The sequence below is a fragment of the Lathamus discolor genome, chromosome 3, assembly GCF_037157495.1.
Source record: "Lathamus discolor isolate bLatDis1 chromosome 3, bLatDis1.hap1, whole genome shotgun sequence".
Classification (NCBI taxonomy): Eukaryota; Metazoa; Chordata; class Aves; order Psittaciformes; family Psittacidae; genus Lathamus; species Lathamus discolor.
The window spans coordinates 54,823,128-54,846,299 of record NC_088886.1 but is presented as its reverse complement, the minus strand read 5'-3'; the positions used below and the strand labels follow the sequence as shown (position 1 = coordinate 54,846,299).

The 23,172-nt window shown below is 40.5% G+C and overlaps 2 protein-coding genes across 5 annotated transcripts in view; one reads left to right on the top strand and one right to left on the bottom strand.

Annotated features, from left to right (window-relative positions):
• Positions 1-5,748: 5,748 nt before the first annotated feature.
• Positions 5,749-8,215, bottom strand: LOC136009957 (sterile alpha motif domain-containing protein 1-like). Its single transcript, XM_065670476.1, has 2 exons — positions 7,263-8,215; positions 5,749-7,057 (listed from the first exon to the last, which is right to left on the bottom strand). Exon 1 carries the CDS (start codon positions 8,213-8,215, stop codon positions 7,415-7,417), a length of 801 nt encoding a protein of 266 aa, XP_065526548.1. The 3' UTR covers positions 5,749-7,057; positions 7,263-7,414.
• NEK7 (NIMA related kinase 7) overlaps positions 7,367-23,172 on the top strand; it is a 75,064-nt gene continuing 59,258 nt past the window's right edge. The window contains exons 1-2 of one of the 4 annotated variants that reach the window (XR_010611652.1): positions 7,367-7,614; positions 21,513-21,597. Coding sequence is in view for 3 of the 4 variants with exons in the window: in XM_065675299.1 (XP_065531371.1) it covers positions 21,541-21,597 (57 nt within the window). In the remaining variant the exon portion in view is untranslated. Of the gene's footprint in view, positions 7,615-21,512; positions 21,598-21,809; positions 21,871-23,172 lie in introns of those variants that run through there. The other 3 variants (XM_065675299.1, XM_065675301.1, XM_065675300.1) reach the window with 3 other exon arrangements.

The following is a 23,172-nucleotide window of genomic DNA, read 5'->3' as shown; positions in this document are numbered from 1 at the left end:
TCTAGTACTTTCCACTGGAAAATCCCAATATATTTTACAAACTTTCTTCAAAATTTTATCTCTGTTACTGCATAAAAATAATAAGTTGCTTCTGTGTATTCCTCAGGGACTCAACACTGTGAGTACAACAGTGTGGATGTCTGTTCTACCCAAGGGTTTAGTCAGGTGGGAGGGGGAAATAAAAGTTTTATGGTTAAGGTTTCAGTTAATTATTTAGACACTACTCCATCTTGTAGACACCACTGAAGCTAATGTGATTCTGCATATGGATCCATAAACATGGATATTTACTTCACTTAAAATGCAACAGCCGTGGATTTTCTCTAATAGTTTACTACATTTTTGTTTTGTACTTTTATAGTAATAATGACTCAAACATAACACAATTTCTGGCAAACTACAACTTACTGAAGGAAAGGACAAACTTGACTGAATTTTCTCTTTTTGGTTAAAATTCCCAGATCCAACAGCAAAGTCCCAGGTCTTCAACTGTATAAATCAGCATGACTCCACTGAAGTCTGAGCAGCTATGCTGACTTACGAATCTGGACTTCAAATATGGACTTCAGTGGCACCAAATATACAATTTATAGGTTTGACTGGCAAGTACATGTTTATAGACTTGAAGCAGTTTCTAATCCTGCGTCATATCGTAAACACTATTGCCTTGGACAAACAGACAGAATAATTATCTAGAAGCTGAAAGGCTTGCCCACATCTGTAAGAGTTTCTCTTATATGAACATGTTTCTGCTCAGTGAAAGAACCTCATGCATGAAGGGTTATTGCCAGATGCAAGTTAGACAGTTTCCATCATTGGAAAAATATACTAGTAGACAGATTGTGGCACTCAAGAGTAGGGTAATCAATTGACTTACAAGGTGGAAAATTAAAAAAATACATAAAGGGAACATGTCACAGATTAGAGGTTTGTTGTCACAGAATTACCAATTAATTTATAATGGTCACAATGGATTGGACCTTTAGATAGACATAAACGGTGTCCTAATAAATAAAAAAATAATAATAATAAACAAAATAATTTTAACATCAGTAGTTTGATGTATAATGGTGTATGATACAAATTTGTTAAATAGGAACAGCTGAGGTAAGATATAATACAAAGGACATACTAAGGATATAGGACAAGGACATAATAATGGCAATGCAAGGACATAGTAAGGGAAGATGTGAATGGCCCGGGGTGTAAAAAAACCTGAAACCTGCTCACCCAGCTGCAATGGAGTTGGACTCTGCATGGACAGAACAGCTTGTCCTGTACTGTAGCTGATCATCCTGCACCACATTTTGTTTTACTTTATTACCAGTGAGCAAGCTAGGCTGGGCTTGCTGAGATAACTATAGTAAACATAGAAATATTTTGTTCCTTTACTTAAAAATACATGTATTATAATAATACATGAAAATAACACTGTGATAGAGCAAAGAAAAATTTTGAAAAAGAGAAATATTTTACTGGTTGGATGAATGCATTTTAGATTCTATCTGTTAGCTTTCAATCTGGAAATAGACTATAATTTTCAGTTGACTCCCACTTTTGGTGTCCATACTCTTTTCCAATAAATGTCAAAATTCCCTGTGTGTGACAAAAAAGCATGAAAGAATCAAAAATAGTACATTGTATTAATAATGTTTTTGGGACTCTAAAGGACTAAAATCTTTCTGTTTCAAAATACTGAATTAAATTAGATCAGCTTTTTGAATCATTATTGGTGGTATAAAATAGGCACAGCTAGCTAGTTGTTTACTGACAACATTGTATTTATTATTTCTTAGCGAAATTTTGCCATGGGTTTGGGTTCCTTAAGCTCAATATCCTTATAGCTTTTTATATAGCTGCACCTTCCCACACAGCTATATTACCAAGGGTTTAGGGGTCTCTGCCATCAATTGAAATAGCTGTCAGCCTTTGGGTTCAGAAGCCCTTTTTTAAATCAATAGTTATATGAAAAAGAATACCTTCATTTTCATCGGAACACAGTTCATCTCTGTAAGTGGTGAACAAAATCAGCTCTGGAAAAATGTATGAATCAATCCCATTCCTCAATATTTGTTGTTTCAGAATTAAAAAGGGTTGAAGCTGGCAGTCACTCCTATGGGGTTTTCCTCATTTATAGTTTAAATGGGTCTTTACGGTCTTTTCTATGAACTTTTTTAATCCACGCACAATTGTCACCTGCACAGTTCAAATAGCCACCGTATAGAAAAGTGCTTTCATCTGTTTAAATTAAAACATTTACATACTATTTTAATTTAATGGCACATAATTCTTTCACTGTGGGACATAAGGATTAATTATTCTTTTATCAATATTAACCAGTAAACTAATAACAATTACAGTTATCTTCTTTATGCCTTTCATAGGCTGACATATCCATTTTCCAGCTACTTTAAATCATCCCATTTAGTGATTTATGTTTAAGCAGAAGTTTTCTATGTATCTTTCCTCTTAGTTTTTGTTTACTAGATACTTTCCTTTTCACCCTTCCTGTTTTCAAAATATTTATTTATGTATGTATTTATTTATATTATTATCCTGCATAATTTTGTACCACTTGAAAACCTGGTCATTTTAGTATCTTTTTTTTTTTCAATTAATTAAAAAGGTTATGTAAACAGCAATGGAGCCAGTGCAAATCCCTGCAAGATTCTAGTAGGAACTCCCCCTATTTCAAGTAGAAACCACATTGTGGAAATGATTATTTATTCCTACCTTTTTTTCCTTTCTGAAATCAGTTATTACCCGAGTACTGGTACTTTCCTCTTATTGCAAGGCAGCTTAATTTCTTCATGATGTTTTAGTGGATTTATCAGGGAGTTTGTTTAAAATACAGGATTTTATATCATCCAAGCTCAGTGTTTCCACATATCTTCCAAAAAACTCTCCTAGGTTTGTGTACTTATAAAACCGTATACACAAATCTACTACTCCCCTGTACGAATACCTCATAGGGATACATAAGCAAACACTTTTTCTATCCTTATCTTTGTTGAATCCTTCTGTCTTTAAATCATGATCATTTATGAGCCCTGCAAAGTTGACAAAAGCAGGCTTCCTGCTTCTGATGTGTTTGGAAGAGGTTTTACAATAAAGTTTGTACCATTACCAACATTTTCCTTCAAATGCTTTTGGCCTGCCTTTGTGCAGTTTTACTTTTAACTTGCCAGAGGTTTTGCTATTTTCTGTTTTCCTCATCTGAACATAATTTTTCTTAGGAGTGCCTTTTTCTTTTTAATACTACCCTTTATTCTCACGTACAGCTTGGCTAATCCTTCAGAGGTGCTCTTTCTGGCTTCGACAGATAATAGATACTCAGAAATTCTAATACAAATCATTTCCCCCTTTGGCTATTCTTTTTAATTTACTTTTAGCAAACTTCCTTGATTTTATGTCATTCTCTTTTCAATGTTTACTGTTGCTATGGTAAATTTATTTGGCCTTTTCACTTCTACAAGACTGTTGAATTTGAATATATTATGATCAAACTTCTGAAACGGTTCTTTGATACATAAGTTCTGAAGAAGGTCTGATGCCCTGCTTGGTTCAAATCAGGAGTTTTACAAGCTCCTCTGATGAATTGCTCTATTTAATGATTTATGTTGTCTAAAAGCTTAAATTCTCAGTAAAGTCATATCATAATATTTATCCAGTGCAGCTATAACAGATCTTGCTTTACTCCTGCCTTCACAGCCTTTCTGATTTCCCCAACCATGCCACAGGCAGCTATCCTAGCCTTTTTACTGTTAGTAACAAAGAACCACAGTAGAAGAAAACTTGAAGCCTGAAAATTCAGGCTTCAAGGACTTAGAGCAGAGCAGTTGCTCCTTTTGATTAATTTCCTGTAGTTCATTGATTTGAAGAACCTAAAGAATTGTTAACCAGTAAGCTGCTATGTTATGCTCCTACCTCTGTGACCCTGAAGTCATCTATTCCCATCCTCCACTGTCCTAGTGAGCTATTCTGCCTGAAAGTTTTAAAGTTTTTAAATCTGTATTTTTCCTGAGCTTTAAGTTTATTCTGTTAATGAACAGCTCAAGAATCTAGATGTACAGAGGTCCAGATAACAGCAGAAAGCAAGCTGGGAATCATTCAGGATGTAGGTCTAAACATTTGAGTTCCCAGTTGACTTTTATGTTGCTACTCAACAGTCTCTAGCTGCTTTTAAGTCCAGTGGTTTAGTCCTGGAAAAGAATGCTGTTTTCTAGTTCAGGGACAATCCAAGCATAACATTGACATTTCAAATAATATAGACTCACAGAATCATAGAATAGTTAGGGTTGGAAAGGACCTCAAGATCATCTAGTTCCAACCCCCCTGCCATGTCATTGTTTGACTTTTTTGATACCCTTGAACCTTGGCCACATTTATGTTATATACATTCACGGATTTCAGTTATAGAGATTTCAATACAAGAAAAGGACTGGTAGGGCTTTCTACAGTCAATATTGATATGTAAATAGATCTGTAATCGCAAGGCTAGTGAAGTGCAGCATCAGTTGAAGAATAGTGAGGTCCTCATTCTTTCTGCCTCTGGCCTGTTTGATTCTAGGTGTAGAGCATTTACTGGCAGCACCTTCAGGAGCTGACAAGACTTAGGGAACAAGCCATGTTCATTCTGCTTCCCGGATCCCTAATTTCAGCATGTCTTTGTCCGTTTTCTCTAATCCTTTTCTAGCTGGTTAAGCAATGTCCCCTCCAGCCTCCAGGAGAAGCGTTTGTCAGAGATAAGCCTGCTCCTTAACAACACCTAAGGATACGAGATCTGGAGTCTCTTCCGCCTTTCTGATTCTGTCTGATATAAAGGCTCCATTACAGAGAATACAAGATGAATTTATTTAACTGAAAATGTGCATTGAAAAGCCAAGAAAAACATCCTTCTGTAAATAAACATTTTGGACAGCACAGATCTGCAGACATTCTTCTGTGGTACGGGGAAGATTTGTCACTTTGGAGATTTAAAATGAATGGGCACCCTGTTTAATTTCTATTAAAGGCTTTTTGCCTGGTCATTGTGATGGACTAATTAATTGAAGCAGCCTCTTAATTTTTAGGTTTTCTGATTCTCAAGCACTAAAAAGCAAATAGGAACAATCAGCCTTTAAGAAGGGTAAGGCTGGAATAGAGGAAAGAGAAGATGCTGCCACAATTGGTAATGTCAGGATAAAGTGGCCATTGGAGTCAGGTGACTAAAAACAGAAGTCAAAATATTATTGACATGTACAGTCAAACAACAACATGGAGCAAATAAAGAAAAAAGAATGAAAGTAAGGGCAGCAAGTAAAAAAATAGGATGAAATATGAAAAGGTCCAATGATGTCACATTAAGCAAAGGAAAACAGTGAGAAACCTACTGGAAAAAATGGCAAGTAAGCTCTGGGTTATTCTCTTTGAATGCATGATTGCAAAGAAAGCTTCAAATGCTACCTGTATGTCCCCTGGTGATTGTGAACTGCTCATTTTCCACCTGAGAGAATCTAGAAAAGAGCAAGAGCTGGATATTATAGTAATAATTGCCTTTATTTGCAAAACAGTGATACCTAATAAGACTTGATATTTTGTGGTCAGCTACTTACCATACAACAACCCCTTCTTTCTCCAACAGAGGTTTTGCAAATACATGACTGTCTCGCACAACTACATTTCAAGTTGAGACTAAAGAGAAAATGTAAACCATTCAGTGGAATTGCTGATTGTAATTCTTTTTAACTTCTTAACATTATGTGGCAGATCTATAAACTTGTCACTCTTCGGTATGTGGGGTAAACTGAAGTATTGCATTTTTTTCAAGAAAACAACGCAGGGAATTCTTGTTCAAGAAACTGTTTCTGAAAGACAGTTCACCCACGAAAAAGAAAAAAAAATCTCTTAATTGTAATTCCAGTTTATTCTTTTGGGCTGTAATTTTTCAAGACTACAAAATGCACTTCAAAGACGGAAGAGACGGAAGAAGAAGGTTATAGGGTATGTCTTTTTCCACAAGCAGAGTGGTCAACTTGTCACTGTATTTGGCTAGTGGCATCAAATAACCCAATGCTAATGAAATGTGCAAAATGATTAGTAAGTGTGTGAATGTCAGAGAAATGAGAACCACCACAATTTAATTCCTTTCAAACTTTGTTAGACTCTGTATCAGTGAATACACTGCAGATTTATCAAAGCTTATCAAAGCTTGCCTCAAAAACAGACAGTACAATTTTGCACAGAGGGAGGTGAACAGGCTTTTCTCAGACACACTGGCCCATTTCCTATTTATTCTGCGAAACAAATCAAGTATAACTTCACTTGTTACAACGGAAAAGAAACAAACAAAAAACCCTGCCCAACCCTTGTGAGACTTTGCTTTGGAAAAAATAACTTTGATCTGACTCAAGGTAGTTTTAAATTACTTTAAACAATCTTATCTCACTGAAGTGAGAGAGATCTCTTTTACAGAAGGTTTCCACCCTTGAGGAAGAAGCCATTTGTAATGTCCACGTTAAAAGCCACAGTAATCCATAACCCCACTGGGGAAATTGTGGTCAGCTTTAACACTTTTCCCTGCTGTTGGTTCTTAGGATCTCTGCTCTGTGAAGCGAATTTCCTCATCCTGAAGCAGCCTAAACTTTCAGGAACCCGGAAAAGACTAGTATTTTTGAATTCAGTATTTTTTAATCTACTTAAACCCTGTGCTGTTGCAAAAGTAGAAGTTCTTGTCATTTTTATTTCTCCAAGTATAGCAAAACGGTGTTTAGGTCAGTTCCAGCTGATACACTCGCCAATGTCTTGCTGATCATCACAATTTACATGCAAAATGAAAAGTATGTTGTTTGACACCCTGTTTTACAAAGCAGAGCGGGCCAAAACTGTGCTGCTCACCGAACTGCAAGCGAGCCAGTCCCCGGTTTCCAGCGGCCTGAGCTTTTACTTTTCCTACCCTTGCACTTCTGGCTTTGCCAGGACTCTGCGCTTTCCGCAATTGATGTACTACCGCAGTACCGGTGCAGATGGAGGCCCCCATCGTGCTCAACAACATAAACACGTATCAGGCGAGTGGCCCCTGTTTCAAAACACAAGCCGAATAGTTTCCAAGCTCGCTGCACATTCTCCCGCTCACCCCAAGGCAGAGGACGCTGGCCGGCGCTCCTGCCGCTGGCTGCCAGCCGAGCTGCCGACCAGAGCGCTGCCGCCCAGGGCCAGAGCCGTGCTGCGCACCCCGAGCAACGGGGCCACCCGGCAGCGCGAAGCGCAGCGCCAGACCGAACCTTCCGCCGGCACGCCGGTCCCTCGGGCGGGTCCCGCTGGAAAGGAGCCGCTGCCAACGCCGGCATGGGACCCCCGGCCGGGAAGGGGTAGCAGCGGTGCGAGGCGGGGCCCGGCGGCCGCTCCGCCTCCCTCCTCGGGGATGCCGGGATGTTTACGGGCCCGGCAGGAGCAGCAGGGGGCAGAGAGGAGGCTGGTGGCGCTGCGGGTGCCCGAGCCACCCGCTAGGAACCCCTTTGGGCACCAGCGGCCAGCGCCGCTCCGGGGCCGGCCCTTGGGCGCCGCAGAAGCCGGGGAGGAGAGGAGGCCGGTTCCGGGCTCCTGTGCCAAGAGAAGGCGGAGCCAGGCTTCTCGGTGAGCGGGGCGGTGGCAGCGCTACTGGGCGGGAGCGGTGCGGGGCTGCAACGGGGGTCCCAGTGGCCGTGCCCCCGCTCCTGGAGGCGCTTCCCCCTCTGCTCCGTGCGGGCGGCTGCCGGGGGCCCGCCTCCCGCTTCTTCCCACTGGTTACTGGCGCTCCCGGCCGTGGCACCATTGGGCGCGGGAGCTGCCGCTCCGCCCGCGGCAGGCGGAGGGAGCGGTGCGGCTCGGGCCGCCAGAAACTTTCTGCGCCGCGGGGGGAGCGGGGTGGCGGCGTCAGGCCCCGCGGCGGGGACTGCGCCGTGCGCGGCGTACCGCTATCTGCCCGGCGGCCGCAGGGGCAGGGCGGGCTGCACGGGGCGGTATGGTGCGATTCCGGGGGGCTGCGGTGGCGGTTGTGCCGGTGGCGGCTGGCCTTCTGCGCAGCGCGGCTGTCTGTGTCGAGGAACGAGCGGGCGGCTGGGGGCTCTGCCCGGCGGCGGCCCGGCCACCTCTGCGCGGCTCCGGCTGCTTGCGGCCTGGCCGCAGTGCCTCTGCCGCGGCTGGGCTTTTCAAGTTCATAGCGCAAGCGGAGCTTCCTTCCGCGGTGTTTCCTCATTTCCCGCAGTTCCATATGTGTTTCTCTGCCCTCCTCTCAGCTGGAGCTTGGTGTCAGCGATGCTTACCCGGTAGCGCAGGGGGAAAGCCCCGGCTGAAGGGTTTCACACAGCGCTCAGTAAAAACAGCGTCGTCACTGGGAGCCGCGGCCCTGTGGCGTGAGTCCAGATTGCCCCGTCCCAGGCGGGAGCCCATGGTTCTGCCCCTCCGCCTCCCGTCCGGGCAGCACCACCGGCCGAGGGAGCCGCCGGGGCACCGGCAGCGCCCGCGGAGTCTGAGGGCAGGGGGTGCCTGGCCGTGAGGGTCCCTCTTGCAGGTGCCAGGTTTACCCCCCGCCTTCTCGGTTGGTGAGGCTCCCAGAGGGTGGCAACGCCAGGGGCACTGCGAGGAGCTGCGGCCTAGAGGGAAAAGCTGGAAGTGAGGCACTCTCCATCTGTTGGGGTCGTCTACCCCCGTCTTCTCTATTTACGTTTCACCGGTTGTACTAGTGCTGGCCCAGAATTCCGTTTTGTGCCCATGAGAACTGTAGCTGTTTGCCTTTAGGATTCAGAAGTTTGGAATATTGTTCTTCAGCTGGAACGTGCTTTGTTTTGCTCTGCATTTTGTCAGGAGTATCGCTTCTTGAATGGTAAAACTACTTAGGACGTTAAACCTGATTCCGATCAAAGGGGATGAGGGGTGTGCACGTTAAACCACACAAGTATTTGGTTCACTTCTTGCACCAAGTGAATGATAAACTCTTGCCACAGTTGAGGTGACAGCACTGTTTTCTCCGGTTGCAATGGCAGCATCACTTCTCAGGAAAGGTCACACATGCATAGTGATTCTGCTAAATAAGCTGGATATGTTTCCTGTATAAAGTTGTATTACAAGCTTGAGATGCAGAAATTACAGTGAATGATATGTTAATCTACAAGGTAGGTACTTTGGATGATTAGATGCAACGTGAATGTTTGCAGCTCTGCTAAATGAGGAAGGATGAAATATAGAAATATTTAATTTTCAAGGCTGTCTAGGAGACAGTTCAGTGCTGCAGTGCTTTAGAAATGTCTTACTTTGAAATTTGGGACTCGGGCTGTCTTGAGAGGGGTAAAATGTAGTAGAAAACAGTCATTAGTTTATGGGCTAGGAAAAACTTGGGCAGGGGAAGGAAAACTCTTGTGTGGCGGAAAGAGGGAAACTTACAAGCAACATCCAACAGCTTTAAAGTAAGAAAACCCTCCAGCTTTGTGGTTTTTTTTTTTTTTTCCCTTTTTGGTACTGAAAGAAAGGCTATATTAAGAACACTTGTTCTTTAATTTCAAAACATGAACCTATTATAAACATCTGATGGTTGGATAGATAACTTCAGAAAGCACACTTTAGAGGCTTTCACTGCAAGGGTAGAGATATTGGCTTTAACATAGATGTCTTGTATTCAATATACCAGTTAATCATTGGAATTAAAAAGTAGTTTGAGAACAAATCATGGAATCCTAGCCAACTAAAAATCTTTATGATTGACTTACTACAGTGTCTTCCAGGGTCTGTAAGAATGAGACAAGTAGAATCTTCAGGGTAGAAACTTCTTTCCAAGAAAGAAAAAAATGTAACATTTTAGAGTTCATCTAAAGATCTGTGAGTGCCTGAGAAACTCAGAGTACAAGAAGTTAGTTGTTCATTTTATGGTGACCTCTGGTATCTTTTGAGTTGTACAATAGAGCCATGTAGCCCACCCCTATCTTTTTTGTGCAAGAGTTGAGCTCAGTTGGACAAAATGTAGCCAGTCCAGTATATTTGTCCACACAGACAGCTGGGTGAGGTAGTTCCTTCATGCATACAAACCCCCGCCATGTATAGTAAACTTAATACAGTACCCCGCATTTACACTGCTCTGTGTTCAGTTGTATCAGCATTGATGCCTTGTTGCTGTCTAAAGTTTGACCTTCTTCCAAACATCTGTGCTGAATGGTTAAGTTCGAGTTACCTTGGAAAGTCTCCTGGGAAAAGTCAAACTGCAATAACTTCTACCTCCAAGGGAATTCTTTTGATTGTTTGGGGCTTATCCAAAAACTTCTCCTGATTCCAGAGAAGCAGTACTTGGGAGGGCAGAATTATCTTATGCAGGTTTATACTATGGATAGTCATGGGAGTTAACTGACTAATTTCCAGAGAATTTGTTCAGCTTAGCTACATTCCATGTGCTTTGCAACAGAGTTGAAAATAACTGACCAAAATACTGAAGTGGTGATAAGGGCATCCTTTAGAGCACTGATTTGATGTATTTGTCACCATTTGACCCTTCATGGCCACATGGGAAGGAACTCGGCCCTAGAATGAAGTACAGCATCACAACCTGTTTCCTTTTCGGTAATTATTGAGAGGATTCTTCCTGTCAGGTTAGTCTAAAAAGCTGAAGAGAAGCACTGTTATTATAATGAGTTGCTTCTCTGAAAATAGTTCTGTGTGTTTGTGTCTGGCATGTGAAACATAACTGCAGTTCAGTTGTGAAATCTTTGGGAGAGGTTTGAGTTAGGTGTTATGAAGTGTTGATGAACCAGACTTTTTCAGTTCATTTCAATCTCCTGTTGTCAGTGTATAGATTGACTAAATTATTGTTTCCTTGAAAGCTGGAAGGCAAAAGTACCACAAGTGAACTTAAAGTTAATTCTAAAATGAGTAAAAACTTGTGGTGGGAAAACGCACAGCGTTCTGTCCTGTAGAGGCCCTTCTTCTGTACCCTTTTCATCCTCATCTGAAAGCAGATCCAAAAAAGGAGTTGTCTTTGCAGCAGTGAACTTCCAGTGCTTGCCCTGACTGAAATTCAGAACTGTGTGTTAGGTATGTGCTTGTGAAGCTCATGGAGATAAGTAGGCCTTCAGAAGAAGAGCAGCAAGCAGCCTGCAAACAGAGCACTTAATGTACAGCTAGTCATCGAGGGTACTCCAAAATAGGAATGGATTGTGCATATTTTATCCAGTGGTGGTTTAATGTAAAACACAGAAACAGCTGTGAGCTTGAATGTTGGACTGCTTCTGAAACAAGTGTGCTGGCTGCTAACTGCTTTGCTTCTGGACTCGAGGATCCTGGATTACTTGCTACTGTCATGCATGGTTTTGGGATTCGAAGGTAATGATAGTCAGAGGATCACAAAAAGCCTGTTAAATATGGGTGGTGTTTCTTTTCTGATTTTATGTAGTACTTTAGTGATTTCATCATCTTTGGGGTAGCACAGATTTTTAACCACATACTGCAGGTGTGTATATATATATATATGTATTTTCTCTCAGCTTGTAAATGTGCATGTAGCACCTACAGTATGATATCACAAGGTGTTGTCTTTCATTTGTTTCTGAGATAATTTAGACATTTCTTTAAGGATTATGTGTAATTTATTCTTAAATGTGTACTACTTCACCTGTAGCAATGTGGATGTTATCAGCCATGGTTGTGGCACAGTTGCATGCAGCCAGCCTTCCCTATTGGGTGGTTTTCCCCCTGTGCCTGGCAATAATAGGTTTGTCTGGTTTTTAATTTGTCCTGAATCTTTAATTCCTGTGTGAAGCTGTGTGAAGTCCTGTTCACACTTTTAGTGAATCACTGCAATATCTCTTTATGAGTAATTTATTTTTACAGATGTATTTAACTGTCCCTTCATTAAGAAAAGGTCTCCTCCCTCTCTGTGTACTGGAGTTGCAAACTTTTGGGGCTTTAAGGGTTTCCAAATAATGTCTTGGATTCCTTTCTCTGAAAATAATTGCTTTTTTTACTTTTTCCATTTATTTTGTTTCCTATTTCTACTTTTCAATACAATATTTTGTTGACAAAACTCTTGGCTTGGTGTTGAATAAGTTGCCTTCTTTCTGTGCTGGCTCTTGCCTTCCTGTCGTAGCTATTTTGAATTTAAGTACTTGTCAGCATCCCTTCCTAAGGGCGAAGTAAAATGAAACATGGTGAGCTAATGTAGTGGCGTGCTGCTGCCAGAAGGGAGGTGTTCAGTTTCTTTTACAATCCCCTTCCTACATTTCCCATCTTTGAACTTCCTCTGCTTAATTTTCCTCTGGCACTCTCCACTACACACTGATTGACCTCAGTGCTTGCAGAACACGAACCTGGCTGCATTAGGGGATTATATCAACTCGGCAAAAAGTCTGAAGAGTTCAAGGTGGCTATGCAGGATCATCTGACAGAGAAAAGGAGAGAAATCAAGATGTTTGGTGTCACTGAGCTATTCAGCTGGTTTATATAACTTCATGTTACTGATATAATTTGACAATAGATTTAACTGGTTTACAGTAGGCTGCTTTACCCCCAGCTATGTTCTTCCCTCTGTCTTTTGGCATTTGCCCTTACCACTGCAATGGAACAATTTGGGGAACTTAACTGGAAGAAAAGGTCAGTTTTCAGTTGGTTTTGGTTACCTTACCAGGAGTCTGGGTGGCCAGAGGAACCCCACTGGAAGGAAGAGGATCTGGAAAGTATGTCTGAAGGCAGGGGAAGCAGCAGTGTCACGTAATTAGTGTTGCCTTAGAACCGCATCGTTACAGAGGCAGTAGTAAAGCAGAGCGTGGTGTGTGCTGAGAATTTGCTTTCTTAATAGTTACATACAGTACTTAATTCCCTGCAGAGCCTGTCGCTGTGACATGATCATGATCCACCTATGTGGATTTACAACTGGCAATTCAGTACAAAGAAATGGATTATCAAGTTTTATTTCCAGGTGAACAGAAGTGAAAACAAAGAAGCCTCTTGAGCAGTTTCACTTCCTGTTTCTTCAGTTTGTATGAAATAACAAACAAATGGTTCCCAAAAGGGCAAGTCAGTGCATGTACAACCCTTTGGGAACACCTTGCAAGATAAGCTGTTTACTTGAGTGATGTAACTGAAATGGGTAGGGAGAAGTAAACAGAACATAACTTCTTAAATTGTGCAAGTAAATGAAGAGAAAGAAAAGCAGACCTGTAAAGCAGGAGAGCTTGGGCTTCCATCTTCTAGTCAGACAGCACTGATAGAGACCCAGCTCTTAGTAGCTGGGGAATGACAGTGACTGTCACATGTGTTTTCACGGTTGGAATAAAAATATGCCTGATAAATAGGGATGAATGGATGAGAAAATTGTGTGTGATCTCTTGGTGTATTCCCCTGCTTTGTTTGTAAATATTTTTTTTTATTTGTGTATGGGTATTTCTGCTCTTGTTAAAACCAACTTTTAACCCAGTTTAGCTACTGTCTGTGTGTGTTTTGGCTTCTTTGACTGGGCCATCGATGAATAGGGAATTTGGACCTAAGTTTGTTGAAAAATTCAGTATTAGTTATTTCCATATGGATAGATGATGGCTTCTTGTAGATTAATGAGTGCTGAGAATTTGTCTTGTCCACGTCAAGGAGGTCACTGCAGAGGGAAGGAATGTCCTGCCATCCCATGGGGAGTATGGATCTGATAGTGTATTAAAACATCAAAGGCTTTTAGAAACTGCTTCTAAAATTAAGGCTAATCCTACTTCTGTGTATGCATCTATTTTCACTTGCTTCCAGTTCTTTGAAAGTTGCAAATACAACTTTTCTCTGATGTGGGTGCTTCTGCAGAGAATTCTACAAATGAGGGTTGGTTTGTTGTTTTTTTGTTTTTTTTTTTTTTTTTTTTTTATTTCCCCACATTTTAAGGATTTTTTTTTTTTTTTTACAATGTGAAGCAAATATTTCATTTTCACCACTGTCAGCTAATAGTAAATGTTCTGTGTACGCACATGTAGGTATATATGCATACTCTATAAATATGCATAGACACATGTATATGTGTGTGTGCATATTTATACATTATTATGTATCAGTATACAGTGTGTATATATATGTGTGTATACTAATTGGGATAAATGACATATTTTACTGTGCTAATGATTAACTCAGTCTTCCAGTCTTGAGTGTGCCTTATCCTTTGCCAGTTAAGGTCTCGATTGTCTTGGCAGAGTTCAAGTGAGTGTCAACAAAAATGTGTTCTACTTTATTAATGGATACATCTAACTTAGCTATTTACAGAGTGCGAAAAAAGAGCTAGTGTGGTAATTGTTTGGCATATATCAAACATTTGCTCTTTGAATAAATGAGTAGTTTAAATAACCAACAACACTGCAGTACACTAAATTAATTAGCTCACTGTAGTATTTCATTGACAGCATTACACTGTTGATTGTATGTTTCTTGCAATTTCTTGTTTAGTATTTTTGAGGAATAGGCAATGTGACCTGGGCAGGAGCATGACCAGTCACAGATCCTGTTGGCTAATGGAAAGGCATTGATTAGCTATCGTTTTTAAACATTTAAAGTGTTTCAGCATTATTTCATCATTTCTAATGCTGTCTTGGAGCACGTAACTTTATGAATAGACGGCACTGTAATGTGGGTGTGTTTAACCAGATTTGATTTTATTGGTCTGTGCTAGTCAGGAATAATTTAATGAAAACACATTACGTATGTGCTGTCATTCCTGTTAGCTAGAATTTTTTTCCAGTTAGGATCTCCTGCCATTTGTGTTAAATACACCCATATTAAATATTGAGTTTGGAATAGAAGTGGCATAAAGGTGGATTATTAACTTTTTGAAATGTATTTCAGCACTTAAACTGCAACTTGCATCTTTCAAGTTGCAATCTGGGGTGGGGGGAAACTGCAACAAAACCAGTCTGAAGTAAGAGAGCAGAGTTTTAGGTGAACTGCTAGGAGCATTAGCTTTCTTGCGCTTTTTGGAGTTACGCAGGTACAGGAAGTATAGAAAGGCTTTGGACATCTCAGTATTCTGAGAGGTGCTTTTGGGGTACTGTGTATGGGCAGTTTTCTAAATATTTCCCAGTCTTCAGGAATGCACTAAAAATAATATTTATGAAATTGAAGTGACTTTCATTTTCCAAATAAAAATGCTTCTATTACAACATCAAAAACCGTGTGTTTCTTGTGTTTAATGGTTTATGCAGAACACCAGGGAAAAAATAACATTTTAATGTTAAAGTGTTATGATAGATTTGGATTCCAAATTGGTTTTCCTTATTGACATGACTTCCCATTTCTCTGGAACACCTTAGCTGTGCTGTCATTTAATGTAATATGAATGACAAAGTTGGGATGCTCGGTTTACAGCTGCTGATTTTCTCTTGCTTCATCCAGCATCTTCCCCATGTGTGTCTTGAACCCCTGCTTTTAAAATCACTTGGAAAATTTGCAGCCTGCACCCTAGATGCTGAACAGGGCTGATCAGTGCTGGTGACCTGACACAGTGCAGGCCAAGTTTGACCAGCAAGCCAGTTCCCTCCAAGCAGACATCCTTAAAGAGGTAAAGAATGACTGTAAAGGGGTTATGTTTCATAAACCTGTAGGTTGGCTGTTTCTTAAGCTGCTGACATCAAGCTTAAGGGCAAAGCTGTTAATGCTGGGTCTAAAGCTTGTCTCTTCCCAAAAGGTGTGTGGCTTAGATCTATGAACTGAGACTTGTAGTTGTGTCAGTCTGGCTCTCCAGGTGATGGAGAGCTGCGCTGGAATCAGACCAGCATGCTTGGGCTCCCTGGCATTAACTGCTGGGATTAACAGTGGTGTGGTGGGTTGGGTAATTGTTTTGGGTATTCAGTAAGGCATTTAGAAATCTAAACCCTTGCTTCCAGAGCACAGCTGCTTGATTTTATTTATTTATTTGTTATTTATTTATTTATTTTGTTATTTTTTTTAATTTTCAACCAGGGTGATTGACTGTTCTACCTAGGTTTAACTTGTGCTTTTGGGTAGCTGAGTCAACATGTGATATAAGTAAATGGGAATATTCCTTTAGCTTGTATGCATATATGGAAATTGGTGTGGTTTTGCTTTTTCCTCAGCTGAGGATGATCCTTATCTTTGAATTTAGTTAGTAAAGATAATTGAAAGTTTATGGGTTTAAAATTTGTCGTTTTAAATGAGTGTTAGATACTGAAGAATGTGTCGAGATACCTGACACCAAAAAGTAAGGAGTGTGTGGAGTGTTAAATGGATAGCTGTCTGTGGCGGGCTTTGGCTGTAATCTAACTGAAATAATAGTTATAGTAAAAACTAAAAATACCTTCCTTAACTAATGGTGCGATCTAGAAGTAAACACAGTACATTCTTTTGTTTGTGAAGAACAACTGAAGTGAAGGTGTGGCTGATCAGCACAATGTGAACAGCATACTCTGAGTTAGATATTATGTGGAGTAGTTGCGTCTGTATTCTGTACAAAAGAAGACTGGGATTTCAGACTGAGCAGAACTGTAACACTGAATATTATTTTAACTGTTTACTTTTTAGAAGAAGTATAGCTGTTCCTCCATTGACATCGATTACTGAATGCTCCCACTTAAGGTCCAAAATTAACAAACAAGTGTGTAGCATGTAGTTAATGGAAACCACATATCATTGAGACTACTAATGATGTTCTCTACAGGAAGGCTTTGTATTTTTTTGTTGTTATTGAGCTGCCATCTGTTAAAACAGTAGCATTATTCCCTGAATACCATGAAATGCATTTCAGTATGAATGGTTTATGGACTTTGAGTTAAGGAAACTAGTGTTTAAAAAGCATGTTTCATGTTATTTGATAGTGCATTTAGGCTTTTCCTCCTGAAATAGTCTGATCATGTTTATTAAGACTTAGTTGCAAAACTTTTAAGTGTCCCAGGGCTTTCAAGTTTTTCCCAGGTATCTTTCTTTTCTTTTAAAAAATTCTATTTTAAAATATATTCCAGTGAAATGGCACCAGAGTGATGAGCTTTGGCTCCTGTTCAGGAGCAGGTCTTCTGATTTCATGAGGAGTTGAGGCAGTCCCAACTCTCTCCTAGCAGGCTGGTGGAAGCCGCCTGGAAAGATGAGTGCAGTTCAGGCAGTTGCAGTTTTATAGTCCAACTTACTCCTGAGGACTTGACACCCTTCTGCTGTCTTGTGGACTTGGGGTGTGGAGTAAATAGTGTCAGAAGAGTTGCTATGCAATTTTAGTTTCAGTTGAAAAAGTGGTCATGTTGTCTGTATCCTCAGGTACTTCATCCTGCATCCTTTATGTGTAGGTGCCACCTGTTGTTTCAATCAACTGAAAAAGACAAAGATTTAAAATACTAGTAGTTAACCAGAAGTCTTCTCATGCCTGCAAAGTGTTAGCAACCATAACTAGAGTGTAAGATTCAGAGTATATGTTAGTGCTAATGTGATTGCTGTTGTGTACAGGTTGGTCTGAATCCAAATGATTTGCATCACCAAAATGATGAAAATCATCTTTGCAAGATAAGTGAGTCAGTCTTTCACTGTCCTATCTTTGCAAGTGGTGTGGTTAAGGCAAAGAGGCCTTTCCTCCTGAATGATCAGTGTGAGAGTATTTAAAAACATTAGATGCGTTTGGCAGTTTAGAGATTTTGGGTGGGATTGTGTAGCTGACTTGCCTCTCCCTTCATCTGATATGTCTGTTTTCCATAAACCAGTGTATATCTGGTGATTGATTTGCAGGAGGAGGTCATCAAATTGCTTGTTTGAAGAAGTGGTAGACGTGTCGCATTTAGATGTGTTTTGTTTGCTTTTCAAGCTTAAACAAGTCATGACTCTGTCAGTATTTTTAGTGTCTTTTCACCATACATTAGAACTTGAAAACCATCTTTGGAAGAGTAATAGTAGTTGTCTCAATTTTAATTTGTAAATATTATGCCGTGATGTGTTGACCTCTGGAGTTTATTATCAAGGTGAAAGTCATGCCTCGCTGTGAAAACAGCCTTCAAGCAGCAAAATCTAATTTTTGCTTATGTTGACAAACAGTACAAACGATTCATTTTGCATCCTTGGCTTTTGGTATGATCAAAATGTCACATTACTCTAAAATGTGAATCTATCATGCAGTCTTCAAAGACAAAATCAAGTTTAAAAAATAAAAGAACTTCCATGTATGGGCAGAAAATACCGATCTTTGCCTTTCTTCTGCAAAAGCAACAACAAATCATAGAATCATAGAATAGTTAGGGTTGGAAAGGACTTCAAGATCATCTAGTTCCAACCCCCCTGCCATGGACAGGGACACCTCACACTAAACCATCCCACCCAAGGCTTCATCCAACCTGGCCTTGAACACTGCCAGGGATGGAGCACTCACAACCCCCCTGGGCAACCGATTCCAGTGCCTCAGCACCCTAACAGGAAAGAATTTCCTCCTTATATCCAATCTAAACTTCCCCTGTTTAAGTTTTAACCCGTTACCCCTTGTCCTGTCACTACAGTCCCTGATGAAGAGACCCTCCCCAGCATCCCTATAGGCCCCCTTCAGGTACTGGAAGGCTGCTATGAGGTCCCCACGCAGCCTTCTCTTCTCCAGGCTGAACAGCCCCAACTTTCTCAGCCTGTCTTCATACGGGAGGTGCTCCAGTCCCCTGATCAGCCTCGTGGCCCTCCTCTGGACTTGTTCCAGCAGTTCCATGTCCTTTTTATGTTGAGGACGCCAGAACTGCACACAATACTCCAGGTGAGGTCTCACAAGAGCAGAGTAGAGGGGCAGGATCACCTCCTTCGACCTGCTGGTCACACTACTTTTGATGCAGCCCAGGATACGGTTGGCTTTCTGGGCTGCGAGCGCACACTGAAGCCAGCTCACGTTCATTTTCTCATCGACCAGCACCCCCAAGTCCTTCTCTGCAGGGCCGCTCTGAATCTCTTCTTTGCCCAATCTGTAGCGGGGCCTGGGATTGCTCCGACCCAGGTGTAGGACCTTGCACAAGTTAATAAATCTTCTGTGCTTCCTATGGTAACTACTATTTGTTACCTATTCAGTAACAAATTAACTTCCACAGAGGGCAGAGCCACTGGCAGTGGTAATTATAGGACTTCTTCCCTTTCCAGTCTTTCCCCAAATTTAACACGCTTTCCCCCCCCCATCCCCCCCCATATTCTCAAATACTTCCAGTCAGTGCTTCTGACCATTCAGACAAGATAAATGGGTTATATGGTTCCTGAATCAATCTGCATCAACTAAACACTTCATTAATCTTGGATAAATGTCTGCAATGGAGGATGAAGAGTTTTGTATTTACTTCTTTTGCGTGGGCATTTTAGAACAAATGTTTGTGGCAATAAAATTATCTATTGGTGCATTATGTAGTCAAGAGTATTAATAAAACACACTGAAATTTTCAGTAGAAATATTGGTGTTATCAAAAATAAAATTCTTATAAAGCCTCTTCAGAATAGCATATCAGAAAACATTCTGTCAGTGATGGATTTCTGTAGCAAGAAATTAGGGGAAGATATAGTGATAGGAGCAGGGGGGATGGCTTTAAGCTGAAAGAAGGTGGATTTAGATTAAATATTAGGCAGAAGCTCTTCCCTGTGAGGGTGGTGAGGCCCTGTCACAGGGTGCCTGGAGAAGCTGTGGCTTCTGTTCAAGGCAGTGTTCAAGGCCAGCTTGGACGTGGCTTGGAGCAACCTGCTGTAGTGGAAGGTATCCTTGCCATGGGCAGGGAGGGTAGAACTAGGTGATCTGTAAGGTTCCTTCCAACTCAGACCATTTCATGGTTCTGTGATAACATCCTGCAAGGTTTTCATGTATTCTTTCCCCAAAATTTGTTGAAATTGCATAAACCCCTGTGAATCTAACTGGAGAGCTTAGGTGCAGTTTTGTGACAACAGTTTAATTCCAGTGCTGGTGTGTTATGATTTCTTCCCTTGATGGGGAGGTTATATGGGAGATGTTGTAGAACTTGGAAGTGTCAGTGTTGGTGTCCTAGGGCTGGCTAACAGGTTGGCTAGCCAGTGGTGTGCTGCATGTTTCTGCTAGCTGTTTCACCCTTTCTCACTACGCTTGTTCTGACAGAAATCTTTGTACTTTCTACCTCTTCTTTGCCTCTCACGTCAGTGAGATAATTGTGTGTGTCTGTTTAAGTTGGGCTTTGTGTTTTGTGTTTTATTTTTTCTTTGGATTTTTTTTGTTTTTCTTCCCCTTGACCTGCCTGAAATTGCTTTTTTGATCTGTTTTAATCTCTTTTATCTTTAGATTAATACTCAGGACACAACACAGAAAGTCCCAAACTGTATGCTTTAAACAGGTGTCTTAAGGGTAGGAAGGCAAAGCTGTGAGGACCCTTAGTCGCTCTGGAGGACATTGTAGCTGGTGTTAGGAATAGGTACTGGTACTGGAATGTCATGGAGTGACAACTTTAAATGGGGGAATGAAAGCAGATTGCTAATAATTATAGGGTTTTATCCAGTCCACTGCTTAGTACACTAGGGCAGTATATTGAAGGCACTTTGCAAAGCTGCTTTGTGATTATTTTATCTGTTAGTCATGTTACCACAATGATGCTGAAGGAATGACAAGCTATTAGTTTCGTAAGTGTTTTGAAATGGGCTTTGAAAACAATTTCTGTGGTTTGCTGCTTTCTGTTGGTAGTGTTTATAAAAATAAAAGTATTTAAAAGGTTAGAAAAGTTTTTATTTGTTTGCATTCAAAGGTGCTGGTGAACTTTCTGTTGTCTTTATCTGAACAGAGATGGCCCTCATAGGCACCAATAAAACTGGGTGCTGCACCTGCTCCGTGTCAACAACATCTCATGTAGCTGGAGAAAGAATTCACTTAGCTGAGAAAAAAGCCTTATGAGCATTTGCATTTTGTATCTCTGGTTGTTTCTAGTAACGATTTGGCATGTTTTGCAAACATTATTATTGGTCAAAGCTTTGTGTCTCTATATTTGCGAACTTGGCAGGCATGTCTCCTCCCGTCTTACTGATGGAATATCAGAGTTTCATAATTGGGAATAGAGGCTGTGCACCTAACATGGTTATCTCAAAGCTCTCTTAGCTAGCTTGTCAGAAAGTAGGAAGTGTTTCTGTTTAGATGGAGCTGCTCTTGCATACTCCCTGAAATCTGCAGTTAAATTAATGCAACATAAACAGTATGCATGCCGAAGTGATAATTCTTATAATTCTTCTTCTGATCTGCTATTTCCTATGGGTCAGAGGTACTGACCAGCAGGCTTCTGTGTAGTTAAACAAGTGGTTTATAATAGAATAAAAGAATAATGGGGTGATGCAGCTTTCATCAGACAGAACTATTTGTCTGGCTCAAGTATTTTAATGCTCGTCTTTTAATAAGAATATCAGATATGTATAGTGAGTTGTTTAATCTTATACAACAGGTAAACAAAGAAAACTTACTTCCCAAAACAGTGCAGGGCTTCAATAGTTAAATGTTCATAGACTGAAGCATGGAAATGAGAAAGCTAATTCTTCAGTTCTGCTGATGTTCGTTGATCATAAACACAGATTGAATTACTGTGTAATGACCATATTTCTCTTTCCAGGACATAAGGGGTGCTTTTACGTGACAGAATGGATGAACAGTCACAAGGCATGCAGGGGCCAACTGCTCCACCATTTCAGGCACAGGTATGTTTTTTTTAAACAGATACTCAAGAGTTGGTGCTATCATTTCTTAAATTGAAAATGAGGGAAATAGGAAACATTTTTTCTTGTGGGGACAGAAGCTGTAAATGTAGAATGTTTTCTGGTGATCTGGAAATTAATTGTATATCAGTCCTATATTTTGTAGTGAATAATTACTTTTCTTTTTTGCTTCCTACTGCTTCACTAACTCTGAGGGTTCGGAATTGGAGTGGGAGTAGGAAGCAAAGATGAAGGCAGTTGTTTTCCTGAGAAATGGTGAGCTGTTAAACACTCTATGTTTCCAAATTCTGTCAGAAATACCATATTTATTTCAGACTGTTAACCTTCATGTGGGGGATTGGAACTGGATAAACTCTTAAGGTCCCTTCCAACCCAAACCTTTATGCGAGTCTATGATTTTCTCTTCTTACACCTCCTGATAGTGATGCTCTATGAATTAACACCATTACCTGTTAAAACCAGGCAAGAGAAATTCCCAGTAGCTGTAGCGATGTTAGAAAGAGGAGGCGTAAAGAATTTAATCTTTGAATATGTGCTGATGGTGTGAAATAAAAGATAAAGATTATCTGAAAAGACTTAATATTCAGATACTGCTTTTTGACATTTTTAGGAAGTAATTCCTTGTACCCTGAAAATATTTATTGTGGTCACCATTCCAATGTAAAAGCTGGAACCTGAATTTTGTGATTGTTAACAACATAGGTGATAAGGTATTTTGTGCCCTTTATTTTGCAAAAACTGAGGTAAATTGTTATAGCTTGTGAAATTTAGCAAATTTACAATAACCAGCTTTCCTTAGCTCCAATGTGTCTACTCATAGCATTGCAATAACAACAAAAAAATTGATTTAATTGCATTTATACCAATGCAAAACAGTTAAACTCAAGATGAATGTATAACTATGTATACAGATACGTTGAGAAAATAATCTGTAATTTTGAAACAAATAAAAACACTTCATTCATATTCTGAATATCATAAAGGGTCCCCATCATTATTATAGAGTTGTTTGTTTTTTTCTTTCCTGACTAAAGAGAACATAGAGCACAGCTGATTAAGGTTTCTGTATTTCTGGGAAACCTTTCTGTGCTTGCTGTTTGCTGACTACAGACAGGTTTCATATTTCCTCATCTGTCTCTGGAGTATTTGAATACCTGTTTTTGATTGACAGAATCCACTTTTGGAGGTCTGATTCAATTTTAAGAATATTACTCTAACCTACGAATTCAGTTTATGAATTCATAATAGTAAAATACGATTCTAGTTTTACTGTTCCAAGGCTCATCTACAGGTATCCATTTTCCTCTCTGGTAAACTAAGGTCAGACCTAAAAGCAGTACTGCCATAATCAACTGAGCACTTTCTGTACAAGAAGAAACTAATGCTTATTCTCAGCTTTGGTTAACTGTCAAGCATTTTCATAATCTGTGTCTCATTATTTTTTACAATCAAGATTATATGTGTAAACAGCACGAAGCGTGATGCTTGTGATCTGATTTTTGGGGTGAAAGTTTTGCAGTTTGTGGATCTGAGCTGGACCTTCATCAGAATATTGAC